General features: G+C 35.5%; 1 protein-coding gene and 1 pseudogene across 4 annotated transcripts; one reads left to right on the top strand and one right to left on the bottom strand.

Annotated features, from left to right (window-relative positions):
• Positions 1-726: 726 nt before the first annotated feature.
• Positions 727-1791, bottom strand: LOC126722389 (uncharacterized; annotated as a pseudogene).
• A 1775-nt stretch (positions 1792-3566) lies between these two features.
• LOC126723351 (phosphatidylinositol N-acetylglucosaminyltransferase subunit P-like) lies at positions 3567-11700 on the top strand. Of its 4 annotated transcripts, none has more exons than XM_050426707.1 (6): positions 3568-3804; positions 7175-7230; positions 7365-7640; positions 8419-8491; positions 11118-11236; positions 11360-11700. In XM_050426707.1, exons 3-6 carry the CDS (start codon positions 7454-7456, stop codon positions 11482-11484), a joined length of 504 nt encoding a protein of 167 aa, XP_050282664.1. In that variant the 5' UTR covers positions 3568-3804; positions 7175-7230; positions 7365-7453; the 3' UTR covers positions 11485-11700. The 4 variants fall into 4 exon arrangements, with proteins under 4 accessions (XP_050282666.1, XP_050282664.1, XP_050282665.1 ...); XM_050426708.1 differs by lacking the exon at positions 3568-3804 and adding an exon at positions 5596-5655; XM_050426709.1 differs by lacking the exon at positions 7175-7230 and having other exon boundaries at positions 3567-3804.
• The last annotated feature ends 14289 nt before the right edge of the window (positions 11701-25989 follow it).

Below are 25989 nucleotides of genomic sequence, written 5' to 3'. Positions count from 1 at the left end.
TTTTGCTTTACCTCCGATACTTTTCTAATTAGACATGTTATTTTGTTTTAAATATATAATGGTAAGTGATAGTTAAATTTTAATCTACACATTTTATTTAGTTGATGGATGATGTAGTAGTTTTTCATTAAAATAAAAGGAAATTTCAGTTAAAAAAGTTTTAGAGTTAAGTCAAACCCTTATTTTAATTAGTTGCTTGTGTAGTTGAATTGGTCCCCGGTGATGATTCAACTAGTTGTCCACTTGGCAATTGTGATTGTCTAATTCTTTTAGTCCAATTGCATTTTTTTTTAATGCAATTTTTTTTTCTATTACAATATGACTTTGCTGTAACATAATTTTTTCACAACTTTTAAGAGTCAGAAATGGTGTGATTGGTGAATTATCACTTTTACATAGGTTCATCACCGACACCATTTTAATTTTCCAACGCACTCACAATGTACCACTTCAATAAATTGTGAAAAATGTTGTATCCCTAAATACAAGAGGCTTATTCAAATCACGTCCCCTATAACTGTTCATTACAATATTCAAGGATTAATAATAAAAACAGAAATTTGCACATGTTAATCAAATCTTGGCCAATAAAATGTATATTGCTTCCAATATATAATAAGGGATAAAAGAGCAACGAAAAAAAAATTAAACAAATCTTGCCACACAAAAAACAAATAAAAAAACAAAAGGAGCTAAATAAACACTAAATATAGAGGTTTATGTTCACTAGCAACTCATAGCTTGCACCTCCTTTGTTGAAAGATAATTAATGGTCATGGTGCAGTTTATTTCGGTGGACTTCTTCTTCATCACAAACATCAATACAAGTTTCCCACTAAACTCGGCATGGCTATTCAGGGTAAAAAACCCAGCACTCAACTCACTTCCAAGATTGGTATTGCTTGGCAGTGCATTTGAATTCACGTAAACAGTGACACTAACTTTTTTGGTTGAACGTAGCCCAGGCAGCTTTACCATTAGGAATAGTGACTTGCCCCACTGTTACACCTTGGAACATGAACGTGGCATTGGTGCTATCTGTACGGAATTTAACCAAACACCCAACCTGTGAGAAACAAAAAATAGAGAAAATACACGTCAAAGAAAAAACAATCATACGCACAAGACAGTATTTACGTTGTTCGGTAATTTGCTTACATCCACAAAGTTGCAGGAATATTATTATTATCAGGGAAGAATACAGAGTACAACTTGCAGCTACAATATTTTCTCCCTATATATAAAAACACGGCAACAACACCACACTAAAAACCCCTAATTACAAAAGGCGGTTCCACAATGGGCTAAACAGGCCAAAAAAAAAAATTTCCCGAGGGCCCAAACCTCCGCTCCATGGACTAAGCCTCAGTAAATCTCCCATTAAAAACCACGCAATATTATTCGGGTCGGGTCGTCGAACCGGATCAAACAAAACTAGGCTTCACAAAGCCCAACACTATTATATTCATAGGGACCAAAGTTTGTGATCTTCACTCTAACTTGGGTTGTGAAGTTCATGTCAAAGGCAGGAGATGTTTGGGTGGTGATAGTGTTCACGTTATAGAACCTGACCATAGTCATACCCAGCGTGACCTTAGGGGTCCTAAAACGCACCCATCACAATGAATGAAACACCAAGCTGACTATGATTCGAAACACAACAAAAGCAGCAATATTTATGGCTAACTTGATCCTGTTCTTTCGGCGGATGAACTCTTTGGAATCAAAAGTGGGTGTGGCTAATTCTTCATCTGCCTTGGGGTATACGTGCTGGTTCGTATTCTCTCCCATTGCATGTAGTGGCTAGAAAACTGTTTTGTTTCCTTATTCTAGTTCCTATTTTCAGTGTTTTGAAAGGAATTTAGATGGTAATTAAAGGAATTGTTTGTGGAAATTAAAGTGAGTAATATCTGCTCTCTCTCTCTCTCTCTCTCTCTCTCTCTCTCTCTCTCTCTCTATATATATATATATATATATATATAGTGTTTGGAGTTGATAAAAAAAAAGTGTTTGGACAATTAATTTAACTGATACAGATAGAGTGAATGGTGAAAAGTTATGTAGGGCTGTAAATGAATAAAGCCATTCATGAACAACTTGAGTTTAACTCGATAAAAAGCTGGTTTATGTTTATTTGTTTATAAATAAGCCAAATTTGAACCTTAATTTTAGGCTTGTTTAATGAACAAGCCAAGCCTAAGCAACAAAATTTGTTCATGAACAAGTTCATGAGCTATAAAACTGTTTTGTTTCCTTATTCTAGTTCCTATTTTCAGTGTTTTGAAAGGAATTTAGATGGTAATTTAAGGAATTGTTTGTAGAAATTGAAGTGAGTAATATCTGCTATATATATAAAGTGTTTGGAGTTGATAAAAAAAAAAAAAAAAAAAGTGTTTGGACAATTAATTTAACTGATAGAGAGAGTGAATGGTGGGACGAACGTGACATAATGAGGGAGAGTTTTCTTCAACCACCAAACGCGGCTCAGGTGGAATTTTTGACTTCCAGATGGTCTCTTGCATCCGGAAGAATAATATAATATAATATAATATATATATAATTAGGTTTAAGTTAGGGATAGAGTCAGGACTTAGAGTTACGGGAGGCAATTCTACTTCTAGCTATGTGCGGTGGTTTCGGACTTGGAGTCTACTCCTTTACTACAAAGAATTTAAAAAAAAAAAAATTTAAACAGTCAAGTTGTTTGTTTTGAGTAAAATAGATTGATTGTGCTTAATTTTTTTAGTTTTATTATTGGTAATTTTTGTTGTTGGGCTAATTTTTTTGGGCTTGTATATTTTGTTTTAGATTTAATCTATTAATTTTATGTCCTTTAAAAGGTGAAAAAAGCTAAAATTACAATTTTTTATTATAAATTGCTAATATAGTGAGTGGTTATTGATAAATAAAAAGTGATGTAAGTGTACGAATTAATAAGAATTTGCTACCTCAATAGTTTGTATAAACGTTGTAAAAACATTTGTGGTTATAACATTACTCTCAAAAGAATTGATGGCATTATTAAGGAAGGCAAAGTGTAATTTTATTGAACAAAATTGCTAAAATTAGTATCCATTAATATAGTAATTTAAAAAAAAAAAAATTAAGGGGGCCATTGCCCTCCTAGTCCAATAACAGCTCCGTCCATGGTTTAAGTTACACATTGTGTAAGCAATGTTATACCATCTAATAACTTTTTATAGAATTTTTATTTTAAAATTTTAACTATTAAATTACATATTCTATATGTTCTTAATATTTATACCAATTTTCATGTTAATTGGTTGTTATTTATCATTCGATCTATAAACTCATTTTTTATTCATTATTTTAAACTACAAAAATTTAAATTTAAATAATTTTTATACATTATTTTTATGCATTTTTTACTCACCGTTAAGTTACATGTTTAGTATAAAAGGATAATTTTAATTCTAAAAGAAAAAAAAAAAAAAAAAAAGTTAAGGGAATTCCCACCTGTCTTTCCTTCCGCTGAGTTTTATTTACTACCAAACAACTGAAACAAGTGGAAAGTGTTATGAGCCGATCATGTTTTTTTTTTCACCCCAACTAAACGCACCGACAATCAGTTCGATTTCTATTTTTAAGTCAAGTTTTGAAGTTTGTTGGGTCGACTTCTCTTGTCTTAACAGACTTAGCAGTCCCTCCCAACCTTAGGATCCAAAACGACATCCAGCCCAATCTTCAGTCGTTTCGTTTCATCTTTAACAGCCGCAAAGTTCTGGTCAAAACTCAAAATAACTAAAAAAAGCAGGCCAGTCTACAGAAAAGTTTTTATTCAAGGTACTTTCTCTCTCTCTCCCTCTCCAATTGCTTTCTCTGTTTCAATCACAGACCATGATTTAGTAAATTGTAATGGCGAAAAACATATTTTGGTCCCTACATTTTCAGCCGATTCCCGTTTTAGTCCCTAAGTTTTTTTTTTACCGCTTTTAGTCTTTATCCTGAAAAAACGCTTCCGTTTTGTTCTCTGCCGTTACTCATTTAACAGAAATATCCTACGTGGCAAACGGTCCAACAGTAAATACTGACGTGTCTATTAAAATAATATTAAAAAAAATATATTTACATTTTTAAAAATGCCATGTCAGCAATTTAATTTTTGAAAAAAGCCACATCAGATAAAAATAATATAAAAATTTCTAACCTAATTAATTTTTTTTCCTTTTTTTTGGAAGAACATGAAGAACGTGTTCTTCATTTTTCTTCCCCAGCTAAGCTTGCCCAGAAAATAAAAAATAAAAAATTTACTTTTCTTTTCTTGCATTTTCTTAGCCAATGTAATTAAGGAATCTAATGTATTACATTTTCTTCATTTGTATCGCATTACAAATTTATTTTTAGACTACACCATTCTTGGAGACCAAATAAAAATAGAGCAAAGATTCAAATTTTAACAATCATTTCTGGTGTTCTCTTTTCAGTTAAGTTATCAAAATAGCAAAAGAGTAAGCACAAATAGAACACAGAGCATTTCCATATCAGATCTGATGCAAAACCCAAAACATAAATTAGATCTAGAACTTAAATCAAATCAAAATCTTATCTAAAAAAGACAAACACAGATCTAAACGAAAATGTCAAAAGACAATGTTTTTAGTTATTTCCTTGCTCTTGGTGACGGAGTCGTTGACGTTAATAGCAGGGAACAAGAGGGTACCATTGGCCTGCATCTGGTAAAGCCTCTTAACAAGAGGGTCCGTGGCATCAACTGCAGCAGGTAGCACCGTAGCCAGTGCATCCTACTACGGTCTAGCAGATGGAACCGCAAAGGGTGGGTCCCCAAGTTCACGAATCGCTATGTATACGGTATGCTCATCCGCCGGTTGTGTTGGGTCTGCGATTCTTGCAGCGTTCGATGATGCAGTAGCGGACGGTGTAGATGTCTTGTCGTTGTCCGTGAACAGTTCTAGATCTAGTTTATGTTTTGGGTTTTGCATCAGATCTGATATGGAAATGCTCTGTGTTCTATTTGTGCTTACTCTTTTGCTATTTTGATAACTTGACTGAAAAAAGAACACCAGAAATGATTGTTAAAATTTGATTCCTTAATTACATTGGCTAAGAAAATGCAAGAAAAGAAAAGTAAATTTTTTATTTTTTATTTTCTGGACAAGCTTAGCTGGGGAAGAAAAATGAAGAACACGTTCTTCATTTTCTTCCAAAAAAAAGGAAAAAAAAATAATTTAACTAATTTCTTTTTTTTTTAAAAAATTCATTAGGTTAGAAATTTTTATATTATTTTTATCTGATGTGGCTTTTTTCAAAAATTAAATTGCTGACATGGCATTTTTAAAAATGCAAATATATATTTTTTAATATTATTTTAATAGACACGTCAGCATTTACTGTTGGACCGTTTGCCACGTAGGATATTTCTGTTAAATGAGTAACGGCAGGGACCAAAACGGAAGCGTTTTTCAGGATAGGGACTAAAAGCGGTAAAAAAAAAAACTTAGGGACTAAAACGGGAATCGGCTGAAAATGTAGGGACCAAAATGTGTTTTTCGCCAATTGTAATTAATGCAGCCTTTGATATGCACCCAAATTGATTGTGTAAATGTTCTCTCAGCTAATTCAACTATTCAAGCCATTTAGGCTTGCCCATTACCAAAAAAAAGTAAACAAGGAAGGGTAACTATTCCACTCCCTTTTCATAAGACATTTCTTTTTTTGAGAAACTTTTATAAGACATTTAAAAAAAAACCATATGAACCGATAGTGTAGTGAATTGAATATGTGACCGCTGGATTACATCACGTTCAAACCAATGAGCACACCACCTAAATAGGGGTTTATTGTCATTAAATGGTTTCAGCTTCTTTTTTTTTTTTTCGCCCGTTAAGCTAATTTTGCAAACTTATTATTATTTATGTGACCACATTTGGAACTTAGAGACCCTTGTTCCATAGAGAAAATTATGAGATGATTTTTTTTGTTTTCTAAGTTCCTAGTGGAACTCGAGCTCTTCACATTGGAAGACTTGAGTTCCAATAGTGACCATGTAACTAACATGTTTCAATTTTGGTCACATAACTAATATGTAAATCCTCTTGTTTTATGTTCATAGACATAGATAGTTACAGTTTTCTTCCATTGCATTGTTAGAAAGGTGGAAATAAAGATAGGAAGTGCTGCCACTGAGTTCTTGCACCGATACGGTTATTCCTCCCATTGTAATTGTTTAAAAAACTCACCGAGTGCATGCATAACTTGCCAATAATTTAGAAAATAAAACAGAATGAAAAGTGTACATTTGGGAAGTTTCCACTCTCCATGGTTATTAATGACAGAATGATTTCCTTGTTTTATTTACTCTTATGTTTTTTATGCTTTTTGAGAAATTGAGTGAATGTATATGTTAAGATCAAAGAGAGTTGTAGCTGGATTCGAGGTCAGCTGGGCCTCCAAAGAAGAAGAGAGAATTCGAAAAGATTTAGAGAATTAGAGAGATAGAGAGAAGCTAAAATGAGTTCATTCTTATTGCCTAACTCAATACAACAGTAATGCCCCTTTTTATACATTCCTCAATCAACCCTACTCAAACTGACAACCAACTGTCATAACCACCTACAGCTGGCAGCTAGCTGCACTAACCACCAGAAACAGATTTCTAGCTTGCATCAGCAATACAATACAATCTACTAGCTTACATCAGCAATACAATTTACAATCCTAACAATATATTGTGCCACCAATCATCTAAAAAGGTTATAGTGTTAAATGGTTTTGGTCTTAGCTTCATGTTTCCTTTTCTGTTGACAATAATATGTATCCTTAGAAACCTGCAATCAGAAAGCCTTTTAAAGTCTTAGTGATTCTTTGATATATATGTACTGTACATATGTGTTTGTGGATAATATTTATTATGTGTATTCTTATCTGTTTGTGATGTTAAATTTGGCTCTGTCATTCTCTCTCTTTTGATGTGGTTCCTTAATCTTTATTACTTTCCCAACCTCTAAGGTCGGGACTTAGTGCAATGGCAAGTGCTTTCCACCAAAAGTGACAGGTCATGGTTCAAGTGTGGCAATTGCCTCTAAAAAAAATAGGAAATTGGATTTAAGGCTTCCTACCAATCATCTCTCCTAGACTCAGCAAAAGTAGGAGTTTTTTGCTCTAAGTCTGACCTTTTACTTTCATGACTTTGCAGATAATTTTGTGAGTGCTTGTATGAGAAAAATAGCTTTCGAATCCATTGGCACCATGGTATTTAATATCCTGTTACTTTGAATTTAGATTTCTATATGGTCTAATTCTTCGTGGGTGATGATAGCATATTGTTTAAAAGGGATTTACAGTTGTCTTATGTCTTTTGGTGTTTATTCTGGGTTTCACTGCAGCTATGAATCTTGGCTTCCAGTGGGGAATTTGGCATTCAATAACTTCACCTTGAGTGTGCTTGAATGCTAGATTTTGAAAAGGGCAAGCCATGGAAGATCCTTATTCTGTCAGTAGTCCCAGAAGAATTCTCAGTCTGTCAAAGAAGAGAAGGGCAACTGTCTCCTTTTTGGATGCAGATGAGAGGACTTCTGGGTTTGGAGTGTCTGGAGAGCATGGTCCCAAGCCATCAGAAGTCTATGGGTTTGTTGGTTCCATAACAACTGTCATCGCTGCAGGTCCAATTCATTGGTTATGCTTTTACTTCATTTTAGACATGATTTAGCCGAAGTTGCTTAGTTATCTATTTCCTTTGGGTCTTGAAACTCTTAATTGAGGTTATTGATTTTGATTAATTTGTAGGGAATAGTGAATGCCTTTTAAAAAAAAAAAATACATTTCACACTGAAATGTTTCTGGAATTTGCCTGAAAAAAAGTCAAAATGTTTCAATCAATATATATGATGTTATCTTTGAATTCATCTTTACCTTATTCTGTTGTCTGGATAACTGAGCCTTACTCTAAACAATGGTGGGTCTTTCTTTGTCATGCTGACATAGAGATGTATCTTTATATCTCTGGCATGCTGTGACTGCTGCACTTTCTATGCGTATATATATAATTGATTATGACAACAGCATACTGTGGCGCAATTGTTCATTCAAGTTTATTCATCTGGCTTTAGTTCTAAGATCTTCGATTTTGATACTTTCTTATAAGTTAAATCAAAAAGGTTTAGGAAGTCAAGTGAAGAATATTTACATTGGTGAATGATTTTGTATATCTAGAAGCAGTAAGTGCAGTGACATCAACCTTATTCTATAGATTTTTTGCCAATAGCTGTTATATATATGATATGCTGGGCTACCTGTTGTTTGGCAATATAAGTGCTTCCCCCCCCCCCCCCAACCCTAATGGCAAGGGCGTGTGATAAGAGATTTTAACCAAATTTTTATGATTTGCTTGCGTCACTAGGGATCTGTTAATTTCTCATACACCTCTATTGCTGTAAGCAGTTATTTTCTTGGTATGGGCATATGTTCCAGAGGATTGGCTACATTCCATTGGAATTTCCTACTATCCCAGCAGGTATTTAAAATTGGTTTCTACGTTATACTTTTAAATTTGATCAGTTCAGAATTCTTCTATGCCTTAACATTTCCAATTGTAAATTTTTTTAAATCTGGTGACATTTGTTGAATTTGGACCTAATTTTTTTTTTAAACTTCTGAAAGCCAATGAGCTTTGGGTCAAATGACATTTCCTGCCCTTGTAAAAGAAAGGTGGAGGGTGAAGTCTTATATTAAAGAACTACTGGGTAGGCGTAGAAAGTGTTAGAGATATATATTAGACATATTAGCCCAATGTAATAGGCCCAAGCCCATTCCTGCTTGTACTAGTAGTCTAGGGTTTAGTCGCCTATATATACTCATGTTAGGGTTCATTGTAACATAGGAGATTATTGTACTACACTCTCATACAATAAAGATGTAGTCCTTAAGGGATTCCTCCGTGGATGTAGGCCGTCAAGGCTGAACCACGTAACCCTCGTGTTCTCAGTGTTCCTCTTCTATGCTTTATCTTCCGCATCCACTCTAGCATACACAACATGGTATATCACATCGCGTTGCTAATATTTAACATGGTATCAGAGCCAAACTCCGTTCTTGGCATCAAACAAACATTTCTAGCAACAAAGAAGATTCTCACATGCACACCACTATCATAAGTCACACATGCTTGACAGCTGGATCTAGATTCCACAGCATCTCGCAGCCGCCACGGCTCACTGCTGTGTCCAAGATCCACAAACTCAAGCAAACCGTGACTTAACTTATCAGATCTGCGCAAATCCAAGCCTTGCCTGACGAAACCAACCACAGACGTGTTCCAAGATCTCTCGCGACCAAAACCCAGAAATCCGGTCACCCAAAGCCTTGCCACGCGCCTCCACGCGCAGCAGAAGCCTCCGGAAAATTCCCACGCGCCGCCGCAGATTCTCGACTCCCAGGCTAGATCTGGGTCACACGCGCCGCCAAGACGGCCTTCTCATCCACCGATCTACTTGGCCTGAGAATCTGGTGGTCATACGATGCTGCACGCGCCACCACGCGCTAGCGCAGTTTCTAGCGACTTCTCCACGCGCCGCCGCCGATTTCACAGGGTCAGATTCTCCGATGGTTACACGCGCCGCCATGACGGCCTCGTAGCTCACCGATCTGCCAAACCACCGAAGTCCGAGCATCAATCTCCCTTGCATGCGCCTCCACGCGCCTTCGGAAGTTCCAGACACGCGCCGGTGAAATAGAACACGCGCCGATTAACAGCCACGCCCCGAAATTGAAGCTGCTGTCACCTGATGACTTCATCAGACACGTCAGCCCTAATCCACGTCAGCAGCCACGCAAGCACGTCCACGTCAGCCCTAGTCCACGTCAGCGACATGTCATCAGCCACGTCAGCAGTGTCGTCTCGTCAGCACCACGTCACCTAGCTGACCGTTGACCCGGACCGACCCGACCCGGACCACCCGGATCTGACCCATGAGCACTTTGACTGTTGACTTTGACCTGGACCAGTTGACTTTGACTTTTGACCAAAAGTCAAAATTTCCAAAATGGCCTATCTTGCTCAGTTTTTCGCGTAGATTCCGATTTTGGCCTCTGTTTCTTCATTTGAAGCTCCGAAATTGGACAATTGGCACATTCTTCATTGTGGTTTCTTCAAAGGCATTCTACAAGGCATCTCCATGTGATCTTCTCATGCTTATCCAACCTCAAGCCTTCATCGAGCTTCCGCCTTGAGTTTGAAGGAGGGTGTTAGAGATATATATTAGACATATTAGCCCAATGTAATAGGTCCAAGCCCAGTCCTGCTTGTACTAGTAGTTTAGGGTTTAGTCGCCTATATATACTCATGTTAGGGTTCATTGTAACACAGGAAGTTATTGTACTACACTCTCATATAATAAAGATGTAGCCCTTAAGGGATTCCTCCGTGGATGTAGGCCGTAAGGCTGAACCACGTAACCCTCGTGTTCTCAGTGTTCCTCCTCTATACTTCCTTTTCCGCATCTACTCTAGCATACACAACATGATATAACACATCTCTATGCTAATATTTAACAGAAAGTAAAAAAGGAACTTCTGAAAAAAAAAAAAAAAAAAAAAAAAAAAAAAAAAAAAAAAAAAAAAAAAAAAAAAAAAAAAAACGAGCAGTCTAAATCTGAAATATTGACAAGTTTGTGTTTAAAACAAGAACATCTACCAAATGTATGAATTAAAAGTTTTTAAGTTAATGTAAAACACAACACCAAGACACTGCATATAATATATTAATAATAAGGATTACAACCACACAAAGTCTCACAAATGTAATACTCAACGGTGTTCTCGCACTAACATATTAGACTAAGTTTTGTCTTTTAATTCTCACAAATCCACAAAGCAACGCCCCAATTCTACTTATAGTAACTGATACACCTCCATACTTCTTTTTTATCAATGTAGGACTACACTCTTAATTGAATTAACATACCTCTTTATTATTTTTATAATCAATGTTGGATTCTAAAACAACCAAGGAAACCTCTAAACTTCTCCCCTCATGGGTTGGACGTAACTATATAATTATTTCCATAATTCTCTCTAAAATGGATTGGTAGGTTAAATTATTTGCACTTTTTAAGTTGTGAGATCAACCTTATCTGTTTCAGGCATTGGGCATTGACAGTGCCAGCTTATTTTATGGTGACTGTAGTATTAGCATTGGGATTTTACATTGGCCTTAACTTCATGTCGACTCCTTCCCCAACTTCCTTAAACATAATTTTTGGTAAGCCTTAAACTGGCCTCCATTATGATGCATTTTAAGATCTTTTTGAAGTTTAGGAAGATTGGAAACTGTGTGTGTGTATCTTTGAACACTGTGTTAATCTTGTGCTTGTCACATCTCCAGATGAATTCAGTAGAGAACCATTGAGCTCTGTTCCTTCAGTGGATGGTGATGAGCAGCCCATTGAGTCCATATCCGATATTGGCATCAATAAAATTAATTATCTCATGTTTAATAATGTAAATTGACAATCCGCATTAAGGTATGACTGTCCTGCACCTACATTACATAATGTTATTGAATAGAATAGATTGCCATGAGACTTGACTTGTAACTCAACTGGTTAGCACCTCCGGGTGTTTTCACTGGAAACATCTAGGGTTCAAATCCCCTCTCCCGTTGTAATATTGAATCATTAAAAAAAAAAATTATTGAATAGCATAGATTATTGTGATTTTATTCTACTGGCTGTTTCAATAAACTGTCATGAAATGTATGGTGGTGTCAATTCAAATTCGGGGGTGATTCTTGCTATGAAAAATGGGATCAGAGATCCCATGGTGGATGACATTTTGAATTTTTTTTTTAAAGCTTTTGTTAATGTTAACTGGTGAAAGTGTTAGGACAAGGCTGACTCTACCTTTATCCAACTTAGGAAATTGTCTATGGTTCCCACGTAGAAGAAGGCCAATAATTTTGGTCATATAGAAATATCTCATACTCGTTGACTTTTTTTATAAAAAAAAGAAAAAAAGAAAATGCTTTATAAAAAATATAAAAAAATGTCATACTCAGTGCACAAAGCTCCCGCTTTTTGCGGGTTCTAGGAGAGATTATGGTTGGCAGCCTTACTCTCAATTTACCAAAGATAGTTTACTCTGTATAGCTACTAGATCCTCATATCTTATTGGCCACCATGTCCAGTTTTTATCTTCCAAGACACGACAACGTAGCTTCAATATTATTAGCAGTATCATAGACTGCCTTATATCCATATCTGGAGTAAAGAACTCCATTAGGATTTTGCCAATCCTGTTGGACTTTGTGGAGTCTAGTTATGTTTGATCCGGTTGACGACCTGACCCGACCCAAAATAATGTTGCGTGGTTTTTAATGGGAGATTTTCTGAGGCTTAGTTCATAGAGCGGAGGCTTGGGCCGATAGGCCCAAGCCGGAGGCCCGTTTTGTAGCCCATTGTGAATCTTGTGCGCAGGATATAGAAACCGTTTTTGGTGATTAGGGTTTTGTTGTTGTTGTTGTCGTCTTGAGAGTGTGTGAAACACTGTAGCTGCACTTTGTATTTTTCCTGATAATAGTGAAATCTCTGCAACTCCATAGACGTAGGCAAATTGCCGAACCACATAAATATTGTTTTGTGCATGTGATTGTTTTTCTTTGACGTGTGTTTTCTCTATTTTTTTTGTTTCTCACAAGTTGGGAATTTTGGGTTAATTCCCTTTAAATCCAACCACCAAGAAATTCTACTCCCATCTCCCACTGCAAACCTTAAGAAAGATCTTGCTTTAATTCTTAGCTTAAGAAATTTTCTTTATCCCCATGTGCTACTTTGTGGAACTTTTACACTCCAGACACTCTTTCCTTTCTACAGTTTCTCCCTAACCCCAAGCTACCATAATGGAATCAGCTTGGACAAAGAGGTTCCACGTATGCTTTACAATGACTGCCTCTTTCCAATCCTCTATCTTTTCAAGGCCTAATTCCGTTCACCTTAGCCCTTACACCATTCCACAATAACAATTAAGTTTTTGCTCTATCATAGTGATAACCTTCTTGGGGAGGACAAAAAGGCTTGTCAAGTAGACTCAAATGCTTCATAAGATTGAGGATAATAGCCTTCTAGCAAAGGACAGGTTCTTTAAAGTCCAAGAATTATCTAGATGTGATTTAATTTAGCAGTGGTTTCAGCAAACAACTTACTTGGGATTAAGGGAACAGCCAGGTACCTCATTAGCTAAGAATCTGATTTTAAATAGCTTGGGGAACCCTTGCGTCAAATATTTCACTCTTTCTTGGATTAGCAAGAAGTCCTAATAAGTCCAAGTCTTATAAATTGTAATACCTTCCTGATAACGTTAATAGTGCCTAGATCAGCAGAGCAAAACAATAGGTCATCTGCGAAATCTGGATGAATGAGATGAAAACTTGCACATTTAGGAGGATACTTGAAGGACTTAGCATCATTTATAGCATATTGTGTCAATCTAGAAAATACTTCCATTGCCAATTTATATAGGCAGACAAATGATCCTTCTGTCTTAATCCCATCTTTTTCATTTTGTCAAAAATAGCCAGCTAGGCTACCATTAACAACCCACTGGAATGTAGGGGTAGTAAGGCATGTCTAGACCCACGGCACAAACATTGGTGGAGCCTTAACAGCAACAAAACACTATAGACTAAATTACCAACCAAGTCATATGCTTTCATTAAATCTGCTTTTATATCACACCTGGCCTGGCCCATATCCTTATCATAATCCATCACAATTCCTTGAGCAAACAACACATTTTCTGCAATGCTAATCCAAAACTATGAAGTTGAACAATGGATTGGATTAGGTAAGGAATTCCTCACAGCGTGGCTCGTGTATATGCTCAAGACAAATGCTACGATAATGCCAAAAAACTTATAGAGAATACCATTCCACATATGTCCCCCATGTTTGCGTCTCGGTGTGCATGACACCCATCCACTCGGAATGTTGCTAGCACATGCTAGAGCACCAGAAACAGAGTGATGTTGGTGTGTTGTGTACATAAATGTGGAACTCTACCGATGTGTTGATACACACCAAACACAAAACTTTGTCTAGTTTTTTATTGGAAAATAAGTTGATATGTAGTCAAATCTTTGCCACAAAACAACGTAAAGGAGTAATACAGTATTGTGAGATCTAGATGATGAGCAGAGAAATAAAATGTGTACATACTTTAAGTTACATTGGAATTCTAGGTACATTCTAACCCTAACTCTTTGATGACTCAATATTTTCAAACAGCTAAAAACAAAAACACATTTTTTTATTCCATCCCACCCCCAATCAAAACAAAACCACTAATATTATCCCAGATCCATCCATATTACTCTTGATGCATGCATGGTATCATGGGACACACGTTCCTAAAACCAAACTGAATGCTAGGGGTGTGCAAAAAATTGAGGAACCGAAAAAACCGCTTCAAATCAACTGAAATGCTGCAAAATTTTCGGTTTTATTTGGTTTTATTATATAAAAAACCAAAAATTTCGGTTTGGTTTTCAATGGCAAATTTGAATGCACCAAACCGACCAAACTGAACCGAAATATATTATTATATTGTATTATTATATTAAATATATAATATAAAGTTTGTAAATATTTAAGCTTTGGGCCTCTGACCTCTGTTATTATATATGCTTTGTGTTGGGCCTCCCTTGGTTTATATATACGTTGGGCCTCCTTTTTTGGTTTATATGATCAAACAGATCAGTCATCAAATTAATCCGGCCCTAGCTTAATGGCTTTTCTACGTTTTCATTTTATCTTTTTAAACATAGCATTTTAAAACCCATTAGATTAATTAACTATAATTAAACTAAGTAAATATCTAATTAAACTAATTAGACTATAAAAACAAAAGTTAGAAACCCTACCCTACATACCCCACACTTTTCACTCTCACACTTTCCACTCTCACATTTAGATAGCCTCCACTCCACACTCCCTCTCACGCCAAATTTGCCTCTGCCGCCTCCTCCACACGCCACCCTCCCCACACCACCCTCTCTTCTCGCTGTGACTGTGCGACGAAAATGGCAACAGCAGCAAGGTCTCCACCATCGCTGCCACTCCAAGACAATGTTGACGCCGAGCGCCGCCTCCGGGAAGCCAAGGACCGTCTTTGCGAAGCCATAGAGGAGCTCCAAATCTGCTTGATCATCAGCTTCTCATCTCAAGACTCACGATGAGTCTCTTTTGAAAATCTCGATACCCTCTCTTTGTTTTGTGTTTTGGGTTTTGTTTAATACTGAAGGCGAAAATGGGTAACTAACCATAATTTTCCAACTATATAGTTAGTAGCTCGGTTCCCAAACTATATTATTTACTAGTATCTCGAGTCTAAAAGACTCGATTTTAGCCTATAAATTTAGTCTCAAAGACTCGATTTCCATGGTCTGATGTGGCATTTTTTTCCTACCTGGAAATCGAGTCTCTAAGGCTCGATTTATAAACCAAAAAAATTTTAAGTCTCAAGTCTCTTGTACAAGTCGAAATACACAAAAAAAAAATTTTAAGAAATCTAGAAACACAACAATCAGATCAAAGGGAGAAAGAATCTAGAGACTCATATCAGATAGGAGAGGCGAGACTCAGATCAGATAGGAGAGGCAATCTGGGTCGCACGCTGCCTGGGTCGGTCGCACGCGGCCCAGGTCGCGTGCTGCCTAGCCTGGGTCGCGCACAATTCGCGACCTGGGTTCTTTTTTTTTTTTTTTTTTTTTTTTTTTTTTTTTTCTAGGTTTTTCTCTGATGTTTATAAGGGTTATAAATCGAGTTTCTAAGACTCGATTTCCATGTGGTCACCACGTGGAAAAATATGCCACATTGGACATGATTATACCATGAAAATCGAGTCTTTGAGACTCGATTTATATGCCAAAATCATGTCTTATAGACTCGAGATGCTAGTAAATAATATAGTTTGGGAACCAGGACTACTAACTATATAGTTGGAAAATTATGGTTAAATTCCCATTTTCACCAATACTGAATCTGAATCAATAAAGTTAGGGCTTTGACAATAGTGAATCAAGATCAAGATGTTTATTTTTTTTCAAGTTTTATATGCAAATAAAGTTAGGGTTTTGAAAAAATTGATAACCCATGTGCTTGGCTGAATCACTATTTTGTAGTAACAACATACTGAATACTGCATTTAAAAAAAAAAAAAAAAAAAAAAAACCCAAGGCCCAAACTCAAGCCGCAAAAACCGAACACCGATCAAAAAACTGACCGAAACCGAAACCGATTGAGTTCCAACTGTTTCAGTCAGTTTTGGTTAAGAACTTTGCAAACCGAAAATTTCGGTTTCGGTTGGCTAGATATAAAAAAAACCAACCGAATCAAACCGATTACAGCCCATTGAATGCTTTTATTTCTTTTACATTTAACAACACCTATCTTGCTGCGCACCTTGCATGATTGAACTGGTTAGTTAAGCTTATTCTTTTAGGTTATGCTCTTGTAGTTGTTTGAGTACACTGCTTGTGTACAAAGAATGCTATGTAATTACTTTAATTCACATAAACGCTTTTCTTACTTATTCAAAAAAGAAAGAAAAGAAAACATTGAACTACACTACACAGGATAGTGAGAATTAGGTACCCTCTTTTGATAGACGTTGTGGGGTGCTTATTTTCTTTCTCACATGTAACGATATCTCCTTATTTGTATTCTAGTTCGAGACATGATTTTACTTAATTTCGGTTAGAGGACCTTATGACCATTAAAAACAATAATTATGGCTGAAACCATTTAAAATAGGTGGCCAATCATACCTTAGAATCCTTAGTCAAAGTTTGTATGGACAAAATGATTATTTTATCAATAAGCCAAGAGTAAATGGAAAAGTCTAGGACCACATAATTTTTTACAACTTCTTGCCACAACTGTGACGTGGCAAAGTGTGATTGATAAAGAAAAAATAGTGGGTTCATATGTAAGTGATAGTTAACCACTCATAATCTGTCACGTTAGAGTTGTGGCAAAAAAGTTGTGGAATAATTTGTGGTCCTAGAACTACTCAAAGTAAATATACCTTAAGAGAGTGCCAGTTTCTTATACCTCAACTGTGGTTGGTGTGGTTTTCCCTAACAAACATAAATATAAAAAACCAATGAAATTGGCCATGAAAGAATCAATCAACTGAGGTCTAAAATCTAACATTTAGGTTGGCATATTTTGTCCCAAGCTTTAAGGGCCACGAACTGCCTTGATTGGGAATGCTGAAAAATAACATAGAAGAAAGGAGGTGAGTCTTGTGCAAATGACTTGATAAAGGTGCTCCTGCCTGCCCAATAAGACTGTTTCTCGTCCACCCACTCAATTTAGCTTCCATCTTTTCCTCTAATTATTTAAACTTAACAGTTTTGTGATTAGATTGAAACAAAGGAGAGCCCAGGTATTTTAAATCAGTAGGAACTGTTACCCACTCCTCAGTTATCTCAGTGCTATTGCTCACATTTTTAGACATGCACACCCAAAAAAAAGACTACCTCTTTACTGAATTTCTGCCCAGACCAACTGCAAAAGTTATCTTAACATGCCATTAAAGCTTCAATTTCTGCTCTTTTAATCCAACAAAACAACAGATCATCAGCATCAATTAAGTAAGTTATATATTTGTTTAACTTGTAAAAGTGTTAGGATATGACTCCTGATTTGGACCACATGCCAATTCTAAGTGAGCTATTTTCATTTTTCAGATATACCCTTAAGATGGGCTTTCATAGTCTTTTTTTTCTAAACTAGTAAAGTCTCCACAATGCTGTTTTCCCATTATGTTTAGGATTACCTGATCTTACCTATGATGTTTTTCTAACTTCTCGTTTACTTCCTCACAGAACTTATTGATAACTAGGATCTACAGTTATCAAATTCAACGAATAGGAGAAATATTGGGAAGTAATTTTTAATTTCTTTTAGTAAGCTTCTTGCAACAGCCCATTTCTGTGGTTTCTTTAAGTTTATGAGGGACTATTGAAGAGGCTTTTATTGGGTTGAAACAGGTTTTAAAGGCTGATAAATACTCTATTAGCGGAAGCAAATAAATTTCCAAGAGACTCGTGATTCAATGGCTGATCTCCTTAAAGGAGAACTTATGTTCAAATCTCCTTCCCATTAATTGTAAATTTAAGGAGGGAAAAACTCTTAATTGACCTGGAAAAGCTAGGTTCAAATATATTAATAGTGAGAACAAATCAATTGCGTAAAGACTTGGCTTACCTCCAATGCTCTTGTGCACTAGTGGTACATGGGCACAACAGTGTCTTATAATGGCCACATATCAACCTAGTGTCCTGTCCAATACACATGAGCGCTGGATTGAGGGCTTAACTCGCATAGGAAACATAGGCAAGTTATTAGGGACGGTGTTGCACCAAATCGAGATCTACCCCAGGAGCTTGAGTTATTGGCACTAAAATATTTTGAAATTACTGTCTTTATTCTTCAAAATCCAAGTTTAAATTGAAAGTTAAATTCAAAATTTTCACATTCTGTCCTATTTTGTTGTAAGATCACTAGCATTAATGGTACGTTGTATAAAAGAAAAAGTACCACATTTAGCCAATTAAGCCCAAAATTTCCAAACAATATGCCATGCAAAGTTATGTAAAAATACATAGTTGCTATAGTAACCATGTAAATTTACATGTCATTATTTATTTTACATTTAATTTTTTTTCTTTCTTTACATGTCCCAAGGATGAAGGAAGAGAGTGAATGGTAATTATTATGTGTGAAGAAATACAAAAATTAAAAAAGAAAAAAATGACATTTAAATGAAATATAGTGTAAAATAGATAATTTGATGTGAGATTTTTTGAAAAGTGAGTATGTAAGATAAAAAATAAAAAAAATAAAAAAAAGTATGTTTTATGCTAAAAAAGACAAAATATATATATATATATATATTTGCTCGATGAGCTTATGTGAATGCTTTTAGCGCCAAATGGATGCAAAGTTTTCACATTCTGCTCCACTCTGCTCAAAATTGTGTGGAAAAAAAAGTTATAATAGATCATAAGGAAAACAGCCTAATAGAGAGGAAAAAAAGAAAAAGAAAAAGAAAACAAATAGAAAGGCTGTCTAATCCCAAATGCAATGTACACAAGATTTTCACAATAAATTTTAAAGTGGCAAGTTGTTACCAATTGTTTTTACTTTTAATGGATAAAAAATAATTTAAGTGGTGGATGCAAATTAGAACCAATAACAACTTATTACTTAAGATTTGTTGTGAAAGTGTTGTGAAAATATTGTGTACATAAGACATAACACTTCTCTTAATTATTATAACAATAAAAAAAATGTGAAAATACTATTTTGGTCATTGTATTTTAGGGTTGCAGTTAGTTTAATTCTGACATTTTGAGAACAGTTAATTTGGTTTTGTTATTTTCAATGTATAATCAATTTAGTTTTTAACATTAACCCAATAACAAAAAATGCCTACGTGGGAAACAATGTGCCTACGTTGCACATGTGGCTAAAAAAGAAAAGAAATTTAATTGCTATTAAAAAATCACGTCAAAAAATTTAATATAAAAAAAAAAATCCCCTCAGAAAATAAAAGGTAAATTAAAAAAATTCTCGAACTTGGTGTTTCTTGGCAAAAAAACACAAACCAAGACACCCATACCAAGCATAAAACAACAACAACAACAAAGATAAGAGGATTGGGGATTTCTTTTATTGTTGGAAATGACTGGAGAATGGGCAATTGATTAAGCGTCCGATTTCATTGTATTTAGACAGCTTAGATTAGCTGTTGGGTGCCAAGGAATTAATTAAGATTGATTCAAACAGACTCACTGGAGAGAGGATAGGGAATGAGATTTGTTATGACGTCATTATCTTCTTTATTTTAATCTTCTATTAGGCTTTTGAGCATAGAGATAAAGAGAGGAAGAGGACCACCTCGACCTTAAGTCTGCCCAAATCTAATCTTCGTTGTTGATGATGATGTTGTTTCATGCTGGTTAGTGTTTAGTTGCCATAAAAAAACACCAAGAAAAGTTGGGGAATTTTTTTAGTTCACCATTTCAAAAGTTTTTATTTTATTTTCAGAGGTGGCTTTTTTAGTTTTTTTTTTTTAATTAAAATTGTTTACCTGGGTGAGTTTCAGTTAGTTCAATTGGTAATCTCTGATTGTTGAATAAGAGATTTGGAGTTTAATCTCGACCTACACCAAAAACTGATTGATGTATTAGCTTGACGAAAAAGAGTCATTATTAGAATCGTAAGTATAGTATATTTAAATTTAGTAAGTTAATCCCACATTGGAAAATGAGTGAGAGATTAAGAGATTTAAAGTCTATACTGTGTATCCAAAAGTTAAGTCATTTTGGATATATACCACTGTAAGTTTCTTTAAAAACCATCTCCTCTCTCCTCGTGTATGTATGTTAAAAATACTTAGTATTAAAAAATAAAAAATAAAATAAAAAATCTAGAATCCCCCCTAAATGATGTGTAATAGTTATACCCACTTAAATAAAAATGGTTCCTAAGACTCAAATAAAAATGATAAAGATCTATGTTTTTGTTTATTTATTTATTTATTTTTTTTGTTTATACTTTTTTTTTTAGAGAGTTTCAACATTCAAATTAACTTACCTTTTAGATTTCTTAACCACCCTTCCAAAAAAAAAGCCTTTTGGTTACTTATAAAAAAAATATTTGTAAATGGAATTTACAATATGTATTTAAGGACAATTTGGAGTATTCAAAGGAGCTTGTAATGGATATTTATTACAATGGTGGAAATTATTGTTGGCACATGGCAAAGAGAAATTGACATGTACCGATAATTGCCTGCCACATGGCGTTATCTTTCATATGTATCATTATTTTATGCAGTGTCAAAAGGACACGTGTTACCATTGTATGTATCCCCCAGTTTGAGGATCCAACTTTTATAAGATATTATAGATTGATTTTACCCAATGTTACATTTCAAAAATGAAACCAGACGATACTAAGAAATTTTTCACAAAATTAGCCTACACCTAAATATACTAACTCCCTTTATTTCCAAATAGTGAATAATTTTGCCGCTCTCCCCTTTGGTATAGTCACACTACCAAATCATATAAAATCTTTGTGTTAATTTTCACTTTTTTCTTTTAATTTTTCACTAAAATTGATAAAATCACAAATTTCCCACAAAATCCAAGAAGTACTTTTCAAATTCTTACCTTCAACCAAATCAAGGTTTTTTCCATATTTCCCTTTCAAACACCCTGCAAACACATACAATCTTTATTTGAGACCAGCTTTGCAAGCATTGCTAAGTTGAGATCCTTAAACCTCTTCATTAAACCCAAGACCCTAAGTTGATTTTCGTTTGGGTAGTGCGGTTGTGTCCACGTTTTGGGCGGTTTTTTTTTTAAGTCCAGCGCGTTATGCACTGTTTATTGGTCATGAATAGTAATTTTAGGCTAATGAACAGTGCTGAACAGTAACAAACAGTAAAAAAAATTATTTTTTTATTGTTTTCAATTTTCAATTTTCAGCAAAATAAGCTGTATCCAAACACACACTTAATGTTATAGTAATGTAATTTCAAGGTTTAGGGTTGGTAAACTATAACATAACATTGTCCAATTTTAATCCCAATCAATCCACTCATATAAGAGTATCAATAAGAGTAAACCCTTTCTTTTGAATTGTGCATGCACCAGCTCATATAAGTCATTTAGTCTGAAATTTATGTGACTCTTGGTGTCTTAGAGTTGACCACGATGGGCTCTTGTAATTGAGTAAATTTATTAAGTTTTTGGTGTCTTAGAGTTGTAATTGAAAATTGAGACAAAGACTGCAAAATTGCATCAAGAACTGCTCCAGAAAGATGCTACCTTTCTAGCTTGACTAAATTCAATTGATCAAGTTTCACTGAAGCTTAACTGCAGGCTCGTCACCACACAACCGATCAAGCCTTAGGGTACTGAACTCCAAATTTAGGCCCAGTTTGACTAAGAACTTGGAAATTGTGCCCTACATGTCCAAAACATATAAAAGGGTTTTTTTTTTTTTTTTTTGTCATTTAACATGTTTCCTAAACATTTTTGTAAACTAGCATCTCAAGTCTTTAACACTCAAGTTCAGTGAATAAACTCGAGTCTTTTAAGTCTCAAGTTTCATGTGTTGACAACATTGACGTGAAATTTTTAATCCATGTCCAAAATGAATAAAAGGCGCTTGACCTAACTTGAGATTAGATGTGAAATTGATGTTTTTGATGTGTGTGTAAGGGTTTGTGCCAAGTGAGAGTCTCTGTCACCAACAAATTGAAGATATGAAGATTGGTGATCATTTGGAAGTTGCTGTAAGCCAGTAACTAACAACACAGTCAAGTTTCCATTATGAAAACCTTCAAGTTGTTACTTGAAGTCACAGAATAGAGTGTTCGTGTGAAGAAATACATTGTGGAAGAGTTCAATTGAGTTGAAGTTTTGTTGGGTCACAACTATAAGTTGAGGTAGTGAATTAGGATTGGGTAATTCTATTTTTAAAACTTCAATGCCATTAGTGAATTCTTCCATTATACGTAAGCGTTAAACCTCCAAAGATTTTTCCTGTTAAGGTTTTGCCTTTCATAACCATATTGTTGTATCCTTTATAGCATGGCAATTTATATTGCAATATTGGTTATGTGCATTGATTAATCAAATATTAATGCAAGAGAATAATTGATTAATTAATTAATTAATTTAATTGGGATAATTTGATTAAAATCAATGAACCATGGCCTAAAAAACTAACATTTAGCCCTCATTTGGGAGGAGGGAAATGAATGGAAGGGAAATGAATGAAAAGAATAATTTTAGAATATTCTTTCATTCCCTTGTTTTGAAGCTTTAATGTGGGGAATGTAAAGTTTATTACCTTGTTTAGGAGTTTAAATGGGAGAGAATAGAATGGATAGAGGAAATACTGATTCCTTTTTATTCATTATAACCTCAAATTTTCATTCCTCCCAAAATTGGGAGGAATTGAAGGGAATGCAATTAAATTTATTGAATTTTATACTAAAACTCCCAAATTACTCCTATATATTTAGCCATTGATTTTAAAATAGAATTCTAATAGTAATATTGCCATAAAATGATTGCATTCATTTCTCTCTTTGTTACTCCCAAACAAGGCTACTTATTACTTTCCATTTTGTTTCATTCTTTTCCATTCCTTTATTTTAAAACATCTAAACAAATTTACTTAATTCCATTTCATTCATTTCTTTTCTATTCTTTTCCATTACTTAAATACATTCCATTTCATTCCTTTCTTTTATGATCATTTCATTTCATTCCCTTATGAACTCCCAAACGAAGCCTTAGGAGGACAAATTTTGTCCCAAGCTTTAAGGGCCACAAACTTGCCTTGTATTCCACCTGAATCCACATAATGTCATGCTTTGAGCAGACTTGATTGGAATGTGGAAAAATGACATACCATAAGGAGGTGAGTCTTGAGCAACTAACTTGATAAGGGTGCTCCTACTTGCCCAAGAAAGACCATTTCTCCTCCACCCACTCAATTTAGCTTCCTCCAATTATTTGAACTCAATAGTTTTATGATTAGATAGAAACAAAGGAGAGCCCAGGTAAATCAATCAGTAGGAATTGTTTACCCACTCCTTCTCATTAAAGGAGAACCTACATTCAAATCGTCTTTCCATCTATTCTAAATTTAGCACAAAGGGGGGTGGATGGGTGGGGAAGTTAAGAAAAGTAATCTAGAAAATTAGGGTACTATTGATCTTGGGAACAAATCAGACGTAATTTACATCCAATGCTCTTGTGCACTAGAAGAGACATGGACACTTAAATGGCCACGTCAGCTCAGTGTCCTGTCCGGTGCACAATAAGCACTAGATTGAATGCTTAACTCATGTAGGAAACATAGGCACAAGTTGAATTCCTCTCCCCAATATAAAACCTGGTTATCTACTGCACAAAAAAGGAAGATTTGGCTAGGGAAATTTGCAAATTGAGTGGTTATGAGTCGGTTAGACTCAAATTGAGGCTCAACTCGACACTCAACCTTTTTTGATAGGTAATGTAAAATATTATAATAAAATAGCCAACCTAAGTACATTGGAAATGTACTGTGAGGGCAAAAGTCAAGAACCAAAATTACAACGATCAAGTAAAATAGGAAGGGAGAAAAAAATGAGACAGAGCCACACTCCATTCAAGAAGAGTATGCACCAAAAAAAAAGGACCTGTTTGGTAATGTTGTTCTAGTAACGTTATTTAAGTGTTATAGAAATACATACAAGTGAAAGAGTATTGTGAAAATATGTGTTGTGTTGTTTAAATAATGAAAACTATTATTTAAATACTCCTACCAAACACCTCCTTAATCTCTAGCATAGACCGTTCACATCCCTCAAAACTTATAGCATTCCTTTCATACCAAATACATCACATCAAGTAATGTAGCACAAACCTCCAAAAGTCTATATTGCAATGTCGTCCAAACTTACCGAGCCAAGACTCCAACAACTCAATAACCTTATGTGGCATAAGATCAATAGTAGTAGTGGTGCTAAAAAGCTAAATTGCTATTTTTAGCACCACAAACTTAAAAATTGGGGTTGCATTAGTGGAGGCATATCTAAAATTTTTAGCTCTTGAACTACAGTGCATAGCCATCTTTGGTTGTGCATTTGGTTGTGCATTGTAGCTCAAAGCTATACCAAAATATTAATATTTTATTTATCTTTTCAATTAAATAATATTTACTCTCATCTTCTTCCTCTTGTAGCACTGTAGCCCGAACACATTTCATTCATTTTTCCTTTTTAGCTCTTCTCCCTTTCTTTTTTCTTTTTTTCCCCTCTCTTCCAGCATGGAGAGATTAAAGATTGACAGTGTTGATGATTTCAATGAGGATCTCGGTGCCGAAACAGTGAGACTAAGCTCAGCAAGGGTTGGGTTCGTGGTTGGGTTCGGTGCCGAAATAGTTCATGGGTGGTTTCAGTGAGGATCTCAGTGCCGAAATGGTTGGTGCTCTTCTTCCCTCACCTCCTTTCAGATGCTGGGTTCGTGGGTGGGTTGCTGGGGTCGTGGTGTGTGGTTGCTGTGTGGGTCTCTTTGAATTGCATATCTGGGTTTTAAGATTTTTGATTGTGTGTATTTGTGTGCTCTTGGCTTGGGTATCCTGAATATCTTGAGGATGAGTTTTTTTTTTTTTTTCAATTGTTCGCTAGTTTTTTGGTTGAGCTTGAGGCTACTATGATGGTGGTTGTGGTTTGGTTGTTGTGGGGCCGGGGAATTTGTGGTCCCGGCCTACTTTATATTAGGGCCCAAGGCCCAGGCCGAGGAGACCTATTGCTGAGGACGCATAATGAAAGCTCCAAAAAGGCCCAAGAATGTGGCCGAGGACGATCTCACGCTCAGCATTCCACAAGACACCTAAAGAAGAAGGACGAGTTTAATGCAGGGACAAGACATGTGAAAAAGCTGCCAATACTGTAATAAAGAACTCTACATCTGACAGGCCCATGCTCTTCACCATGCTATTCAACTTTTACGTCTACTCCTAACCATTTTAGGTATGGGCTGATAGGACAAGTCTCCATCCCAGAAAGTAAAACCTACACGTGGACATTGAAAGGGAAGTAACTACTAGTATAAAAGGGAAGAAGAACCAAGGGGAAAGGGGAGCCCACAGAGGGAGAAGCCCTAAAAAATGGAGAATGAAAAGAACACTAAGCTCCTCGGACGGGGTCCGAGGACAAAAACCCCATAGGTCGCCACTGAAGAAAGGTTTTGTCATTCACGCCAGGCCCACCTTCGTATGAGCTTCCATAAAAACCATAATTAGACCGCTGTCCAGTGACCAAGGTCAAGCCTTTCAATCCCACACTCTACAAATTATATTGTTCGGGCCCTTTACATACGAGCCCAATGTTATTCTTGGATCGTGAATAATCGTGTCCCTATAGTTGTGTTGTGATGTT

The sequence above is a fragment of the Quercus robur genome, chromosome 4 (genome assembly GCF_932294415.1).
Source record: "Quercus robur chromosome 4, dhQueRobu3.1, whole genome shotgun sequence".
Classification (NCBI taxonomy): domain Eukaryota; kingdom Viridiplantae; phylum Streptophyta; class Magnoliopsida; order Fagales; family Fagaceae; genus Quercus; species Quercus robur.
This window is presented reverse-complemented; position numbering and strand designations above follow the sequence as displayed.